This window comes from Sinohyriopsis cumingii, chromosome 11, assembly GCF_028554795.1.
Source record: "Sinohyriopsis cumingii isolate HCF-2022 chromosome 11, ASM2855479v2, whole genome shotgun sequence".
Classification (NCBI taxonomy): domain Eukaryota; kingdom Metazoa; phylum Mollusca; class Bivalvia; order Unionida; family Unionidae; genus Sinohyriopsis; species Sinohyriopsis cumingii.
The window spans coordinates 95,223,986-95,242,052 of record NC_142971.1 but is presented as its reverse complement, the minus strand read 5'-3'; the positions used below and the strand labels follow the sequence as shown (position 1 = coordinate 95,242,052).

General features: G+C 39.0%; 1 protein-coding gene across 2 annotated transcripts in view; it reads right to left on the bottom strand.

The window, feature by feature from the left end:
- The window catches only part of LOC149789044 (transmembrane protein adipocyte-associated 1 homolog), a 59,792-nt gene that overhangs the window by 15,082 nt on the left and 26,643 nt on the right, over positions 1–18,067 (bottom strand). For both annotated transcript variants that reach the window (XM_089975227.1, XM_089975228.1), the window contains exons 6-8: positions 17,391–17,470; positions 6,749–6,865; positions 3,682–3,742 (exon numbers count right to left, since the gene is read on the bottom strand). In XM_089975227.1, coding sequence (XP_089831353.1) covers positions 3,682–3,742; positions 6,749–6,865; positions 17,391–17,470 — 258 coding nt within the window. The remainder of the gene's footprint in view (positions 1–3,681; positions 3,743–6,748; positions 6,866–17,390; positions 17,471–18,067) is intronic.

Sequence of the window (18,067 nt, the reverse complement as noted above, 5' to 3'; positions counted from 1 at the left end):
GAACTGCATTTTGATAAGGCTAATACGTTATACTTATTATATGCATCTGGCACAGGGAAAATAAGAAACAGAATGACAAGGCTTATAGCCCTGTCAAAAGTGATAAGACAAAATCTCTAAATGGAACATCACTGTCATTCATAGAAAACTGCATCAGAATATATTGAATGGTTAGTGAGCTAAGCTGGTTTCAAGAAAATGCTATCGTGAAGACAAGAAACTTCACTGAAAAGGGAAATTTAAAATGGCAGTGGCAAGACAAAACCTGTAAAAGGCACACAAAAAATAATGAATTATCTCAAGCAGTTGCTGAACAATGCTCATTACAGGTGTGAATGGATAGACAGATGGGTGGAAAAGTTGACTAATTAATGAATCCAATATCTGAATGTGGGGCCTTAATGACAAAAATTACTAGGATAGAGATTTGCACTATAGCAACATGCTCACAAATTTTCCAGTTACTGATCTCATGCAATCTATCACTTATAACCTATGCTTGGAAAGAAAACTTATAAATGGAAATTTTCTTTTCATTTTGCAAATTATACTTTGAAAAGTAACATAATTTCCTAATATCATTTTCATTATCAAACAGAAATAAACTACAGGCCCAAAAGCCAGTCTTGGAGGATAACACACATCTTCTTTTCAAATCTCATCTCACTGTTCCCTCATTTTAGCGAGCTTTGATAACTAACATACCTAAAATATGGAGGCAAGCGTGGTTCCCATTCTGTCTCTTACAAAATATATGAAAAAATAGGCTTCTGTATGCATAACATTTGAAAACCACAATAAAAATTGGTACATGAAAGCTTGATATATCACTTGTTTTACTGTTCAAAATGGAGGTGAATGCAAGTTAATATGGAAATTACTTCATGAAATTAACAAATTTTAATTAAAAATATATTCTGTAAGACTTTCTTTAACGAAAATAATTTCTAAAAATATAACACAATCTTAAAAGATATGTCAATCAATGAAACTGTTCATAAATGCCTACTGCAACACTAAGAAATAAAGACTAATTAAAAATGTCTTGCCAAGTGAAATTTGTTTTAAGTTTATTTTTGAAATTTGGTTTTATTGTAATCATCATAAACGTGACATGCCCAAGTTTACTAAAACACAGAAACTGTCACCTTGTTGTCATGGCAATGCCTGTAAGCACTTCTGTGAGAACATATTCAACATTAAAACTGGACTTTGTTGATTACTGTTGGAAACATAAGGGTCCTTTGGCATGATAACACAAGCTAATTAACAGATTAATTGTGCAAACCAATAATAATACATAAAAGGTGCTGAAATCACAGTAAAATACATTTGTAAGTTCAGCCTAATTTCTTCTTAAATCACATATTGCAGACTACTCCTAAGTTGCTGCTCTTGCCTTATTTTTGTAGTGATACATTTGAAACAGACTTACAAATTCTATTAAAATTTACTATTATTTGTTCTCTTCCTTTTTTTCTGAGACCGCTGTAGTGGCCTAAGTCATAAGAGTGTCCACCTCAGATGTGGAGGTTCTCGGGTTCTAACCTCCTGCCGAGTCATACCAAAAACTTCTAAAAATGGTACCAGCTCGAAGCTCAGCATTAAGAGGTTAGTGTTAGGACTGGTCAGCCTGGTATCAGGATAATGTGATTGTATGGGTCATCATCTTACATGTCTGTTGCATGATGCCCCAGTGCTGGACATTACTACTGCCACACTGCAGACATGGTAGCAATGTGAATGAAAAATTGTCAAGACTACATTAAAAATCCAAATCACAGACACACACACACACACACACATACTTTTCCTGGTCATTTTTTTCTCCCTTTTATCCAGCTGTAGTATTTTAGAGCCATTTGTGCAGACAGTTTTATCAGAACAAACAATACTGGGTTACAAAGTCATTGCCATGTGCTATCAAAGAGATATTAAAACTGCTATCTTGAAAAGTCAACCAGTACAAACATATTGATGGGATTGACTGGTGATTTTGTAGCACAAATCTGGACATGAAGTTACAGTTCACTGGTGTTTGTATGCAATGGATACACATGCTATGTCCTTGAAAGGGAAATAATTATAGATTACTGCATTTGTATGGGAAAATATGAACGAGTTTTTTGGATGGAATACTGCACGACCTTGGGAGTGCAGTATATCCATCCGACAAAATGAGTTCATATTTTCCCATACAAATGCAGTAACCTTTTTATTATATGCTCATTTTTTAATTCTAACTAGGGCTTAATTATATAAACAAAATACACTACAAGAAACAACATAAATGAATGTATGCCGTATTCCAAACTAAATACACAAGTGTATATTCATCATTACAAAACAACATTATTACTGCGCACACAACTCCGCCCAGAAAAATTTGAACTTAGTCATGTGCTCGACATAAATTTCGAAAGAAAATAGTGTGTCTAGTTAAAATTGAAATTTGGAGGCATACTGTGAATGAATGTGCATTGCAACAACTTTTCCATTTGATCTGGAATGGATTTGTATGTGACAATTCCACACGAAATACATGGGATTGAAGAAGCTAGGGAGAAGCATGTTGACATCTGCAAATGTGTTTCTGTTTCTGTTATTGAATGTTTGAAATCATAATGTGGGAAAAATATGCAGTCTTTCAATTGCAATTATCAAAAAGACATTGTGGAATTTAATGCTTATTTTATTTTGAGTGCAGTAAGGAGGATGTAATTGCACTTATCATCGAAATTACAGTACAATTTCGAAATGTGTAATTAAGATTGAGAACCTATGACATGGCTCATGTAATTTGGATTGGCAGAACTAAGAAAGCAATTTTGAGGAAATTCAGGATGTAAACCTAAGTATATTTTTTTTGACATTCTTATCACCAGCTAAAGAAGACAGTATATGATTTGTCACTTGTATGTTATTTATAAGGACCTTATCTTGCATCTGTTGTATACTGTAGCTAGCCTAAATCCGAAACATTGTATCAACGCGGAATGCACCAAAGCAGCTGGTATGTGGCAGTCCACGAAAAACATCTGTTTTAGTTCATTCAGAAACAAATTTAAACAACCACAACGAAAAGCACCTCTTACACGAGTGTACATGATTTGTTTACAAATCAAAAGTACTGGCGTCTGCATCCATTGTTTGTTTACAACAGAAAGTAGTTTCTTTATGCACATGAATGATATATGTGTATTGGCGCGTGGGTTCAGTATCAGGTAATGCTGCATGATTCTGACAATGTAAAGTTAATGGGGGAAAAAATCAGCATATAATAACTCCAACTTATATGATATACATCTGCAAGTATTGCATGTCAGTTTATAAGTCACCGACTAATTACTTTAATTCTTCAGATTCAATATCCACAATTATTAAAATCTTAAGCTGCATATTTGTGAAGGTCAAATGAGATGATAATGTTGAATGTTCAATGCACTTCACTCCCCTTTCCTCTTAAACAGTTACCCAAATTTTGTAATCTCCCTTGATATCTCATGCACAAGCCAATGCTGCAGTTGATGCTTATGGACCCAGTCACTTGCAAGTAATCAAAGGATAGGTGTACTTCTTCATTTCTTTAAGAGCAGAAGGTAACATTAGGGTTGTCAATCAAAGCATTAATGAATGTGACATTTATTTAGAACCTTGGCAGAAGTTTATAAATATACTCACAAGGTAGATTAAGTTTCTGTTTTAATCTTGTCCAAGGTAATATGAAGATACACGTGTATACCTGTAATGAGCAGAAATTGGATATTAATATAAACAGGCACAATGTTGCCCTCTGTGATATGCCTCTATTATATGCATATTTACATTACATACTACATATCTGTACCCAATAAATGAAATGTACATAAAACACTTAATTCTTTGTCAAGATACCCTCCACCAATAGACATGTTCACACACAGAAAAAATAAAAATAAAGCACCAAAAGCCCCATTAATAATAAGTTTAATTTATACACTGATATAATAAACAAATCAAACATACTTTACTTTTCATCCACTGAATTATATTACAATTAAATACATTTATATTTGCACTTTCTCTAATTCATTTGGGATTCTGTTCCAAATTAGTAGACTGATTAATGAAAACTTTTCTCAAAGAATCTTTACTTGATTTTGAAATGGAAAGATGGTTAGATAAAAATGATCTTAACCTGGGAGTGATGACTTGTTTTCTAACATGAAATAGTTCTTGAGTTATATGGGGCAACTCATTGCATAAGTTTAGTCTTTCTCAAGCAAATTTTGTTCACTGACTGTCAAAATTTTAATATCATTCATTGCATTTGGGATGTTTTCAGCAGAATCTAAGATTAGCCTCAAAGCTCTTTTTTTACAAGCAGAATAATCTGAAAATATTCTTGCCAGAGGTGTCTCCACAAATAACAGTAGTGTAGGTATGGTTTTACATAGCTTTTGTAATATATATATAGTAATCCCTGTCTGGTTCATATATGTGACCTTATTTTGTTTAACAACTCAAGACTTATTAATATAACCTGAATATGTTTATTCCAGTGCAAATTGTTGACAATAATCACACCAAGGATTTTGCCATGGGTAACCATTTTATAGATAAATTTCATTCAACTCTAGATTCAAATTGTTATTGTCTAATTTCACTCTCTTTTGTTCGGTTGTAATCATTGTCTGAGTTTACTTTCATGTAATGTCCCATAAACTAGGAATTCTAAGAAAGGCAAACTGAAAGGACACCTCTAGGTACAATTTAAACTGTTTGAAATCAACAGGTGTCAGGAAATGTCACCCTATCACCACACATCCATAAAATAATAGCTGAATGAACGTTTAAATTCATCAATTTTGCAATGACTGGAGATAATAAATTACTCATATCAATACATCATGAAAAGTGAATATTCCTGAGAGATTTTAATTTTTCTCCATGACCCATTTACTGAAATTGCAACAGAATTATGAAACAGCAATCCTACAAAGCTACTTTACATACATCATATCGCTAATTACCAGTGTGATTTCTACTTTTCACTGACTTGAGCTTTTTCCCCCTCTCGGTGCTGTTGTTGTAATGACTAAAACTGTATAATCATTTTCAATCTGATTATTCTGTTGGAGACTGGAGCTGCAATCACACTGTCTTAAATCGAATCACTCCAGGAGTTTATTAAGCTATGTACAGAAGAAACAAGTGATTTCACAATTACAGTCTAATGATCAGATCTTTTTAAGCTATACATCTGATGTTAATTTGACTGCCCTAAACATCCCTGATTGAGCTACTCAACATAAACAGTAAAATAAAATGCCTGGACTGAGATGCTGATCATTACCAGATGAAGAGTATGTAATTGGTGTATCATCGCTATTGAAAGCAACTTTTATAAGGTAAAGATAATTTTGAATCAATTCTCCGTTTTTAGTATCAAAGGTGCATGAATTCACAATATCTGTGTCACTGACACATCAGCCTATGTAAGTGGTGTGACTGGCACATCAACCTATATGGTATCACGGTACCAATTGTTTTTCCATATACCTCAATCCTAATGTTTTGTGAAATAAATATACTTTCTGTCCTACTTGGGCATGCATGTCACACACTGTCATATAGAACAATGCTAGATTGTCAATTTGACAATGACATAACCAGGTACTCCATTGCATTTAAGAGAGATAACTCTACTGGAACTAGACAGGGGTAAGAGTTATCTAGTCACAACAAGCACATTTTCAGCCATGTGTACCATATTTTAAAAAAATCATAAAAAATACAAAATATGATCTAGATAGAAATTAACACAAACTCACATGTTGCCAAGAGGCTCAACATTTTTTAAAGCCAAACAGAAAGTACAACTCTTACATAATGCACCAATCACAGCTAGTGTTGTTCTTTAATTCTGAATACAATGTTCCATACACCTTAAGCTCCGCCCACCTGGACTTGCGCAATTGGTACCGTTATACCATATATCTTATGTGACTGACACATAAGTCTATGTATCTGGTGAGACTCACATACCAACCTATTTATCTGGAGTGACTGACATAGCAGCCTATACATCTCTTATGACTGACACATTAAGTCTAAATACATCTGGTGTGACTTACAAATCAACCTATTTATCTGGAGTGACTGACACAGCAGCCTATACATCTGGTGTGACTGACAAATTCGTCTTCATACAACTGGTGTGAGTGACAAATCAGCATATACATCTGGTGTGACTGACACTTCAGCCTATATAAATTTGGTCTGACTGACACATCAGCCTGCCTATACATCCAGTGTGACTGACACATAAACCTATAGATCTGGTGTGACTGACACATGAACCTATACATCTGGTGTGACTGACACAACAGTCTATACAGTGTGACTGACACAGCAGTCTATGTATCTGATGCAAATGATACTGCAGTCTATATATCTGGTGAGACTGACACATCAGCCTGTATATATGGTAATAATGAAACACCTGCCTGCACATCTACTGAGACTAAGACCACAGTCTATACATTTGGTAAGACTGACATAACAATTTATACTTCTGGTAAGATGAAGACTAACACATCAGCCTATAACATCTGGTGGGAATGATTCACCAGCCTACACAATGAGTGAGACTGGCACACCAGCTTACATGTTTAGTCAGACTGGTACAAAAGCCTACACATTTGGTGAGACTGGCACACCAGCCTAAAATTTATAAATAAGTATGTGTTGCAATTGGTAAACTTACTACAAAGAAGAATGCTGAGCTTGCTGTCCAGAAAATCATTCCTCCATGGCCAAAAATGTTGAAATTTTGACTCTGTATGAAGAATTTCTTATCTGGGTGCAAAAACTCCAGTATTCCCTGAAAAAATAAAAGAATTTTCAAAACTATCTAAAAACTCTGTGAGTTATGGAGTATTTTCACAGTAAATGTCAAGTAAGTTTTTTCAAAGCAGAGGAAACAGCAACATTCATATCTGAAAAAGCTAATATTCTTTTCTTAGCTCCATGGCTTTGGACCTTAGCAAAAGGGTATCATTATAAAACTCCTTCAGGACACAAGGTACTATTTGTATGGAAAAATGAGAACCAGGCTGGAAATAGATGAACATAAAATGGAGTAAATTTGGGTTTGGGTGGTGGATTGGTTGATAATGAAAGTTATTTTGCAGGAAAAAGAATCTTTTGAGAGCTTATCCTAGTTGTAACTTAAAAAAAGTAGAGACACTCTTTTCTTGATGAAATTTCAGTCCTTTTACAGTCATGAGTTTGGAACACTCATTACTGAAATTAACACCTGACTCTTTGGTGCAGAATTGAAAGCACAAGTTTCAAACACATGCAGGTCCAGAAAATGCTGCGGTTCAAATCCTTTCCTCTAGACAGAAGCTGTCATCCAGGTTTCATCTATACTGATAAATATAGGTTTGATCATGAGCACTAAATTTAAAGTTACTTAATTTTTAATACCATGGTGTTTGCATAGGTTTACTATGGGAACTGAAGTAGTACTGTGAGACCTTCAGTCTAAGACAAAAGGGAGGGAATTCATCCAGATTAATAGAAACTGCATGGCTGGTTTTGTTATCCATGTAAATTAAAAACAATTGGTCAATCTGGTGTAACTTGGATCCACCCCAGCTCTTATATTTTAGCAATACATTTTTCTTTACAGAAATGAAACATTTGTGTACATGTATCTGAGTGTGTATGTGTATGGGATTGGCTTCCTTGGTGCTTGTTTAATCTAAAGCCTACACATGCTATACCTTTATGGTAGTTCTTAAAATGATACTAAAAATACAAATGAATTTATCCAATATTCATCTTTCAAATGAAAGATTAGAAGATTTGCACATGCAGAGCTGCCAACCCTCCAGACTCGCAATTAGTGAAAAGTGCGATAAAAATTAGTGCATTCTGAATGCAATTAGGGAACAATTACATCATGACACTAACTCCATCCACTTCGATGGTTAGTACTGCAAAATAAACTAAAACATTACTGATTACATGTACAACTATATTTGCAGCCAAATTTACCGATATATATATATATATATATATATATATATATATATATATATATATATATATATATATATATATATATATATATATATTTATATACACAAACTTCACACTATTTGTCTTGTTATGATGCTGTGGCAGTCTTGAACTTCCTTAATCAGGCTATGGTAAATTTGTTTTAAAATGGTTTAGGCTTCTTGCCTGCTGGTTACTCTTGGTGACTAAAATTGCTGCAAATTTTCAACACCTAAGGAGGCACTTAAAGTCTGTCTTAATTTTCCTCACTAAAGGAAAGCAAATTTTTAGTAAATTGTGTTTCTTCGAGAATACTTACCCGATCACATTAACGTTAGGGATATAAGCCTGCTACCTCTCGAATCCAGCCCTACTAAAAGACAAAAATCCGTCTTTTCGGTCTATCTCTCATAGACCAAAGGGCAATAACTCTTGCCCCTTACCTCCCCTTGCCACTGCCAGGTGTCACTAGTTTTTTAAGCTGAGCGATATATATTATACGAGGATGCTCGCATAGCGGGGTGGTTGGGAGGGTTTTTAAGTAATGTGATCGGGTAAGTATGCTCGGAGAAACACAATTTACTAAAAATTTGCTTTCTCCTTCAAATACGTTCCCCGATCACATTAACGTTAGGAGAATAAGTAATAGGAGGAGGGAATGCTGAGCATCCTACCTCCACCCTGGGTACCTTCTAGGGAATGATGGCTGGATTCCCCATTTGAACGATAACCCGTTCTCCTAATTTCATCAGCAACACAGCCTAGGGTCATGTGATATGTGACCCCTATATATGGTTAAGAAGATAGTTATTGAAATATTCTTACCTACGAAATTTCACTGGTGAATCCAGCGAAGCTGATAGGCTGTGCTGATTGTTTTAAATGGGTCTGGTGGTCATCTGGGCTGCCAACACCGGACCTACTAGATTCAAGGTTTGCCTCTGTGAAGCCAAATCTCTGAGATAAAAACTGGAGAAGGTTGACTCTGCATGCCAGCCAACAGCTTCTATTATATCTCGGATCGAAACATTGTGTTCGAATGCCAGGCTCGCCGAGATTGCTCTAATCTCATGAGCTGTAATCTTCATGAGGCGACTCTATCTTGTGAGACCTCAGAGTATGCTGAGCGTATAACCCACTTCAGCCATGAAGCAAGGGCTTGAGGGGTGATATCCCGTTTACCAGCTTTGACCGGAAGAAAGAGGCGCTTACGTGTGTCCCGACACGCCTCTGTGCGTTTTAAATAGTGCTTGAGTGCACAAACAGGATCTTGCATGGCTGCTGCTCTTGACTTATCTATGGAAGAGAGCGAGCAAATGATGATTCTTTGATTGCCCATGGATGGTAATCTATTTTTGGCTACAAAGCCTGGTTGCATCAGGAGGACCACCAAACCATCTGATCTGAACTGAAGAAAGTTCGGGTCACTGGAAAGGGCATGTAACTTGCTCACCCTGCATGCTGAAGCTAAGACTATCAAGAAACATGTTTTGTATGATAGTAGCTTTAACGAAATATGGGCTAAAGGTTCAAATTTGTCTGAATTGAGCCATGTTAAAACCCAGGACAGATTCCATTTTGGAAACAGGGTGAGGGATTTTGGTCAATTGAAATCAAAATTGGCTAAAAGATCTGACAGATCTTTGTTATGCCCAATATCACATCTACCATGATGGCGGAATGTGTCTGATATCATGGAGCGGTAGCCTTTGATAGTAATTGGGGCCAACTGTTTCTCCTCGAAAAGCCAGAGAAAAAAGTCAGCCAGTTGAGGGATTGAGACACTTAAAGGGACGATGTTATTGATATGGCACCAGTCCCTGAAAACATGCCACTTTCCCTCGTAAGCCTTCAGAGTGGAGGGCCTTCTTGCTCTTGTGATTCTCTCCACAATCATAGGTTTAAACTGTTTGTCTTGCACTGCTGCCTGGACAAGAGCCACGCGTGAAGAAGAAGACGATCCGGGCAGGGGTGGAACACCCGTGGCCGCGGTTGTTTGAGAAGATTTGGGCTGGTTGGAATCTTCCTGGGTAGATCTATCGCTAGATCGAGTAGATTTGTAACCCAGGACTTGTTCCATCTGAGAGGGGCAATCAGAATCATCTGACAGTTCTGACCCCTTAACCTCTTGATTATTTTTGGTACCAAAACTGTGGGAGGGTAGGCAAATGCCCACAACCCCTCCCAGCTGATTGACAGAGCATCCACAGCCCAAGCCTCTGGGTCTGGAACCGGAGAGACAAAGGTGGGCAACTTGCAATTCCACCTTGTCACAAAAAGATTGATCATCAGATGCTCCCAAAGTGTGCAAATCCGAAGAAAGACTGATTGATGGAGTAACCATTCCGTGTGAATGACTTGACCTTTCCTGGATAGAGTGTCGGCCAAGACATTGGGTCTGCCGGGGATGTGTCTGATTTGTACGTTGATGTGGAGGTTGTCACACCAACGTAGAAACTGCCAGATCAGAATGCACAGGTCTGGTGATTTGGTGCCCCCTTGTTTGAGGAGGTAAGTCACCACCATAGAGTTGTCTGACATAATGAGGACAGTTTTTCCTGAGAGTCGATCCTTCCAGAAATGAAAGGCATTGATGACAGCCCTCATTTCTAAAAGGTTGATGTGGAGAGACCTCTCCTCGGGCTCCCATGTGCCGCTGACTGTAGCAAAGTCTGGCAACAGATGGGCACCCCAACCGTAGGTACTGGCGTCGGTACATACCATTATCTCCGCTTGGGGCATCTCCAGAGGAATCCCCGTGGACAGCCAACCTGGGTTGTGCCACTAACTCAGGAATGATCGCATCTTGGGCATGATCATTATTGTTTGATTGAGGGGACTTGAAAAGGGGCGCCACTGTACTAGTAACGTCATTTGTAAGGGACGCATAAAAAGACGGCCAAGTGGGATCAAGACCGCCGCCGCATTGAATAATCCAAGGAGTTGCAAGAATTCTCTCGCTGAAATCCACGTCCTGTTGGAAATGGACTCGACGAGTTCGACAATCCGGATTATGCGAGCGCGAGGAAGCCGTACCAGATTCAGATCGGTGAGAAACTCCATACCCAGATGGACAAAACGCTGAGATGGATGGAGATCGGACATTTTCCAGTTCACGAGAAAGCCTAGATGATCTAAAAGTACTAAAAGATTGTTTCTGCCTTTGAGCAGAATAGAACTTACCATATGTTTCTGGAGGATGTCGTCCAAGTACACTGCCGTCCCTGTAGATGAAGTCGAGCGGAACAGGGTGACGACACAATCCATAACCTTGGTAAGAGCCCAAGGGCTGATGTTGAGGCCAAAGGGTAGGACCTGGAACTGATAAACTGCGTCGCGGTAAGCGAATCGGAGAAATTTCCGTGACGCGGGGCAGGTAGGGACGTGAAAATATGTGTCGGTCATATCTAGACTGATGGCATACTCGTCCTGCCGGATGGAAAGACGGATTGATCTTGACGTTTCCATCTTGAATTTCGGTGGTAAAATGTACTGGTTGAGGCGACTCAGGTCAATGATTGGCCTCAACTTGCCGTTTGCCTTCTGGATAAGAAACAGCCTGGAATAAAACCCCGCCGATTGCGGGTTTTTCACAATCTCCACCGCCCGTTTTTCTATGAGCGACCGTATCTCCTGTTGTAGAAAGGTATCCTTCTCCCGATCGGATGGTACGTCCGTGAAGAGGGGAGAGGAGGACAGGGGAGGGGGTTCGATAAATGAAATCCGAAGTCCCTCCGAAATGACCTGGATCACCCAATCGTTCTGAGGAAAAAAGCTGGTCCAGTGGTCCTGAAATTGCAGGAGGCAACCGCCCACAGGTAGGCTGTCCGCGGGTGGTGGAGAGGGTATGTCCATTTTTAGAGTTAGGAGGCTTGAAGATGGAGAAACTTTGTTTCTTACCGCCTCTGTATGGTTGTCTCCTAGCTTGATTAGACTGTTGTCTCCTGGCATTGGGTTGGGATCTATACTGCACATTTGATTTTAAGGATCCCTTGTCCCTGGTCTGCCAATCATACCTCCGCTGTGGCAGGGGCTGATTTTTTCTAAACGCCTGCGAGGGCTGGGCGGCGAGTTGGAGGGGCAGTTCCTGAGCTGCCTGCTTCCGAACTTCTTCAATTTTTCCTCCAAAGAGTAAAGGTGACCCAAACAGAGTCATCCGTAAAGCCAGAGAATGATGGGGCTTGAGCGACATGGACCGCAGACATGCGTCACGTCGTATCAGGTCTAAGTTGGCAGAAGCAGTCAACGCATTAGCCATGGAATGGTGAGCTGCCCTGTTAATAACTCTAGCAATCCGGGCCATCGCTTCCCAAGCGTGGTCCTTGTCGGATTTTTCTGCGAGTCGGAAAATGGCTAATGAAGCCAAGTCTAACATTGAAGACGCAGCAACTACGTTCCGGACTAGCTTTGACGTGGCATGGAACACATTTTTGTCCACTTTGTAAAACAGTGGAGTGGACATGTGAACTGCTGCCATAATTTTGTCCAGGGCCGGAAGATCCGTACTGAAGGCGTCTGAATGAGTTTTGTACCAGCGACCTGAGAACGTTGCTGGTATTTGGCTTTCTGAAAAGAACGCCTTAGCATTCCCCGGATCACCTATTCGTCCTGATAGATGATCTCTGATCTCCTTAATTTTTGCCGACTGGGGAAGGAGCCGGAAGGATGGCGTCTCTTCCTCCCCGTCAAGACCTACAGACGCCTTAACTTTGTAGTCTTGAGTGGCGGTAGGAGGTGGAGGGCATTCTGAAATTGCCAACACCCTATAAATTTCTTCCACTTCCGCCTTGAAGCCAAACTCAGTCCGTTCCATGGTTGGATCTGTGTACGGCTGATTTACAGGAGTTTCGTCACCCTCACTGTGTGCTGAGTCGTGTTCTGTAATAGCTTGCATTTCTGGATAGAGCATACCAGGTGGCATAGATGACGTGATTCCGTCATCCTTAACACTATCACTAACTCTCCCTTGTGGATAAGCCATGAACATATGGATGGCTGGCCCTGCCGGCTGGTTTGTCTGGCTTGTGGTCGGTCTGAATGTTGGCGACGGTCCTGCTATCACCGGTATCGGTTGCTCCAATGGCCTGGCTGGACGGACAGATTTCTCACTAAAATCTCCGCCATAGTATTGGTATGTTGCCGGCAGTACAGCTTGACGGACGGGTTTATCACTAAAATCCCCGTAAGTCATGTTTGGTCGGATCATTTTACCAATAGGGTCCCCATGTTGGGACAGTTGGACGGCCGGTGACGTAGAGGTTGTATAAAGAAATGGATTCGATGGATCCGGTAAAAACCCCATGCATCCTGACTTACAGGCCCGAAGGCCATGCTCGGACATGTGGGGGGGACTTACGCCCACTGGGCAGCCTAAAATTGGGGGAACATTCCCCCAAAGAGTCAGACAAAGCTGTGTTAGCGAGCGAGGGAAATAAGGGTAATATCTGGCCTGATGTCAATAGCTGCATCATCATTTCCTGGACCAAATGACGCATCTGTTCAAAGTTGGACTGTTGTACCCTGTCAAGATTATTTCCCTCCATTGCCGCTGATGTTACTGTGGCTGACGGTTGCAAACGATGAACTTTAGGTGGAGGGGGGACCCCAACATCCCCCACAAGGCTCGCAATGGAGGCTGTCTTCAGATGTATACTGAGGACATCAATGCTATCTTTCTTCGACTTATTCTGTCTATCCCTCCCTTTTTGCTGTCTTCTGGACTACATCAGCCCATGTTTGCTCTGTCCAAGTATTACACACGATGCATGGTATAGATAATGTACACACTTAGTACATACAATACAAGAGTCATGGTTGTCTTCTTTTGCTTTGAACTTTTTGCATTTCATGCATTTGGTTGACATTTCTACTGCAATGACACAAGAAAAGAAAACAAAGCACAAATTAGCAATTCAGCATGTTATTAATTCGCTAATACCACAACCGTTACTAATGGAGTAAGCGTGTCGCATTAACTCTAAATTAACAACACGAGTTCCGCGATAGCGTGTCTAACATGGTCTTCAGTAAACGAAATCCGTAAGGTGACAAAGTCACTCAATTTTGAAAAAAATTGTTAAAATAATGTATACAACCTGTAGAAGAATGATTGTCCAACGCAATAAATCCAAATTCAACTTCGGATGGTCCAATTTAATGCTAAGATGGCTTGGATTGTTTGGAGGTATAATGTACGTGTTATCAGTACAAGCGAAGCTTAAAAACTAGTGACACTTGGCGGTGGCAAGGGAGGTAGGGGGCAAGAGTTATTGCCCTTTGGTCTATGAGAGATAGACCGAAAGACGAATTTTCGTCTTTTAGTAGGGCTGGATTCGAGAGGTAGCAGGCTTATATCCCTAACGTTAATGTGATTGGGGAATGTATTTGAAAGGAGAAATAATCTTTCACTGTCATTTTTGCTAATCTCCAACTGAGAAAGACAGGTTATGTTCAGCAAGAAAGTTCACAAACAATGCTTCAGCATTGGCAGCATGCAGATCTTAAGTAGGTGACTTAAAGTGCTCCAAAACTGAAATCTGGTGGGGGTGCTATAGCAGTGTGCTTTTTCACATCATTCTGCCACATACCCATAGAGGCTCGTATTATTGCTTACAATTTATCTGTCAGACATGTACTATATAATAATATTACTTCATCGCACATGTATGACAGCTAAACTGTAAGCAAGAATACCAGCCCCTGTGCACATTCCCATTTGTACAATTCGTGGCACACTACTCTGTGAAAAGCATAATGTATACTGATACTTGATGGCTGAATGCTAGGCCAAATTTTGGTGTACTCCAATCCATACTTCACTTTTTGAGGAATACAAATCTTTTTCCTTGGAGGTGAAAATATTTTAGCTGCAGTGTAGCTTAATTACAAAATAGTATTAATCCAGAAGATGAAATGTTGAACGGTGAACGATTAGTGGCATCGGTGCATGTGCAGAAAACTGAACTCAAACAAATTACAATATATGCTAATCTTTCAATCTCAAAAACTCCAACACTTGACAAAACTGCCCTTATGTAGAGTTTCCCAACCTCTACGTGCTTTTTGCTACCAATGTGCTTCCTCACTGCATCCCTACCACCATGACCAATGCTAAAATGTGTGGCACACTGTGTGCAAAAAGCGTGATGTATATCGGTATTTGATGCTTGGTATATTCCAAACTAAACTTCACTTTTTGTGCAATACATTTCTTTTTCCTTGGTGGTGAAGACATTTTCAATATGCGATTATGAATGGTAATTCAAGTCAGTGTTGGTGGTGCATGTGCGGAGAAAAGTTCATGTTAGGGACTGGTTTTTCAGATGAATTTGTAAAACTAATAAAAAGCATCAAGCATCAAATACTTTTATACACATAGATTAAAATATGCTAAAATGCTTGCTACCTGACCAACTGTACCAATCGGCAATAGTTCTACTTCTATCGCGACTAGCAGTACTGGACCATTTTGGCAACGGCTGATTTCATGACTAGCACTTAACGTGAAAATTTAAAATAAATGAGATTTAGGGAATTCATGATTTTTTGGGCATGTGGCATGAATCTGTGAATCGCCATAGAAAGTCATGAAATTCACGCCAAAATCGTGAGGGTTGGCAGCTATGCACATGAAGAATATCTGTCAGCCATGTGTGAAACAGTTATCTTTTTCTGAGGTTACCATCTAGTATCAAACTAATTTATACAGCAGCATAGCTGCCAACCTTCCCAGCTTGCAATTAGTGAAAATAGGGACAAAAAGTATTTGGACATGAATTAGTGAAAAATACTATGACAATAACTCCATCCACTCTGACCATCAATACTACACTATATCAAGATCGCAATATGAAACTAAAACACTACATATATACAGAAATATATCTGCATTTCTATTTATTATAGTATTCATAAACTTCATTTGTTCTTGTGGTTATTTATCAAGACATGATACTGTGGCAGACTTGAACTCAACTGCTTGATCATAAATTTGTTTTCTAAACAGTTCAGACTTCTTGCCTGCTGGTTGATCTTGGTGACTAAAATTGCTGACAAATTTTCTGCAGCTAAGGAGGCCCTAAAATCTGTCTTAGTTTTCCTCACTAGAGAAAATACTTTTTCACTGTCACTGTTGCTGTGAGGAAGGCACAGGAGCTGCAGCACTTTTGATTCTTCCACAGGAAAATTTGGAAGCGATTTTTTAGTCCGGGAACATTTGTCGGAGCATGTTTAGCATGGTCTCCAGCTGATAAAGGTAGATTGTGTTCAACAAGAAAACTCACAAATAATGCTTCAGTGTTGGTAGCTTGCAGGTCTTCTGCTGATGGCTTAAAATATTCCAGAGCTGAAATCTGCGAATTCTTCATTTTCCCAACTTCTATGTGTTTTCTGCAACCGATGTGCTTTCTCACATAGTCTCTGCCACCATGCCCAATACTAAAATTTGTGGCACATTGTGTGCAAAAAGCATGATGTATATCAATGTTTAATGGCAGAATACATGGCCAATTTTTTATATATTCCAAATTAAACTTCACTTTTTGAGCATTTCTTTTTCCTTAGTGGTGAAGACATTTTCAAGATCTTACATGCGATGCTGAATGGTAACTCAAATCAGTGTTGGTGACGCATGTGTGGAGCAAAATTCTGCTTAGGCCCCAGTTTCTCTCAAAAGCATTTGTAAAACTACTCTTAAACATATTGATTACAACAGGCTAAAATGCTTGCTACCGGGTCAACTGTACTAATCAGCTGTAGTTCTACTAATATTGCGACCACCAGTACCGGACTGTTTCGGCAACTGCCAACATCACGACTAGTGCTTAACAGGAAATCAGTTATTTTATTAAAGATTTAAAATAACTGAGAATTAGAATATTCATGAATTTTTGGATTGCGGCATGAATCCATGAATCGCTGAAAAAGTCGTGAAATTCACGCCAAATTTGTGAGGGTTGGCAGCTATGCAGCAGGCTCCATTTTATCAGAAGGGAGACCCCACTTTCAGCTTACATATCAAGGACCCCATGACCATAACTTTTGCATTATTCATTCAAAAGGATATACAAATTTGGATTTGAATTATGCTATACTGTTTTATAGCAAAATAAAAATCATGAACAAATGTAACTGTTTTGAAACTGATATAGATGTCACTGGTGTATAAGAAATGTTCCCCCTAGTTGCTTCTTTGTATCAATGGCTGTAGAAAATCTTCAGAGCCAAAATGTTTGGTACAAAGAAATGTAGTGCTAATCATAAGTGGTTTCCATTATGAACAGGCAAGTGAAAAAAATGTTTGTCATTGGTAAATAGATTGTTCACAGTGTAGCTGTACAGACCTGTATACATGAGTAGAGCAGGGCTATAGTAGAGGTCATAAGCAAAACTCGTCTGATACTTGTCTGACTTTCCAGGTGGCCTAGAAAAACATAAGAATATAAAATCTAGGTCACTTGAACAAAATGAAGGGTTATAAAAACATCATTTATGTAGCACAATAACAGAACAAATGTCAATACCTGTCAATGAAAGTGACATGGTTCAGAGTCTGCCTGCCCCACCCACCACCACTAATTACCTTAATCCAGCAGCACTTTCAGCATGTAGAATACATTCTGCATGTGTTCCACGTGTATAATGAAGTACCTTAATTATCATTTAATACCCACCTTTATGCAAATTTTTTATGTTGAATTTTATCTTGTCTACTTTTTGTCGATTTGAAAGTTACACTACCACTGTTACACTGTGAAATATGTTACATTGAATTCTCATTGGTGGTTATTGCTTGTTCTGGTCCAGGTTAAACAATAACCACCAATCAAAAAATAATGTAGCTATTCCCTGCATGATAAACAGGAAGTATTGTCAAAGCAACAGAAAAACTTCATGCAAAAATCATAATTGATATATAAAGTACTTAAAAAGAGATGCTGCCTGGGTGTGTGATTGTGTGAATCATGCAAAATTTTTACAAATTCGTGCCCCTGGAGACCAGTGATGTGTGAGAACTCCT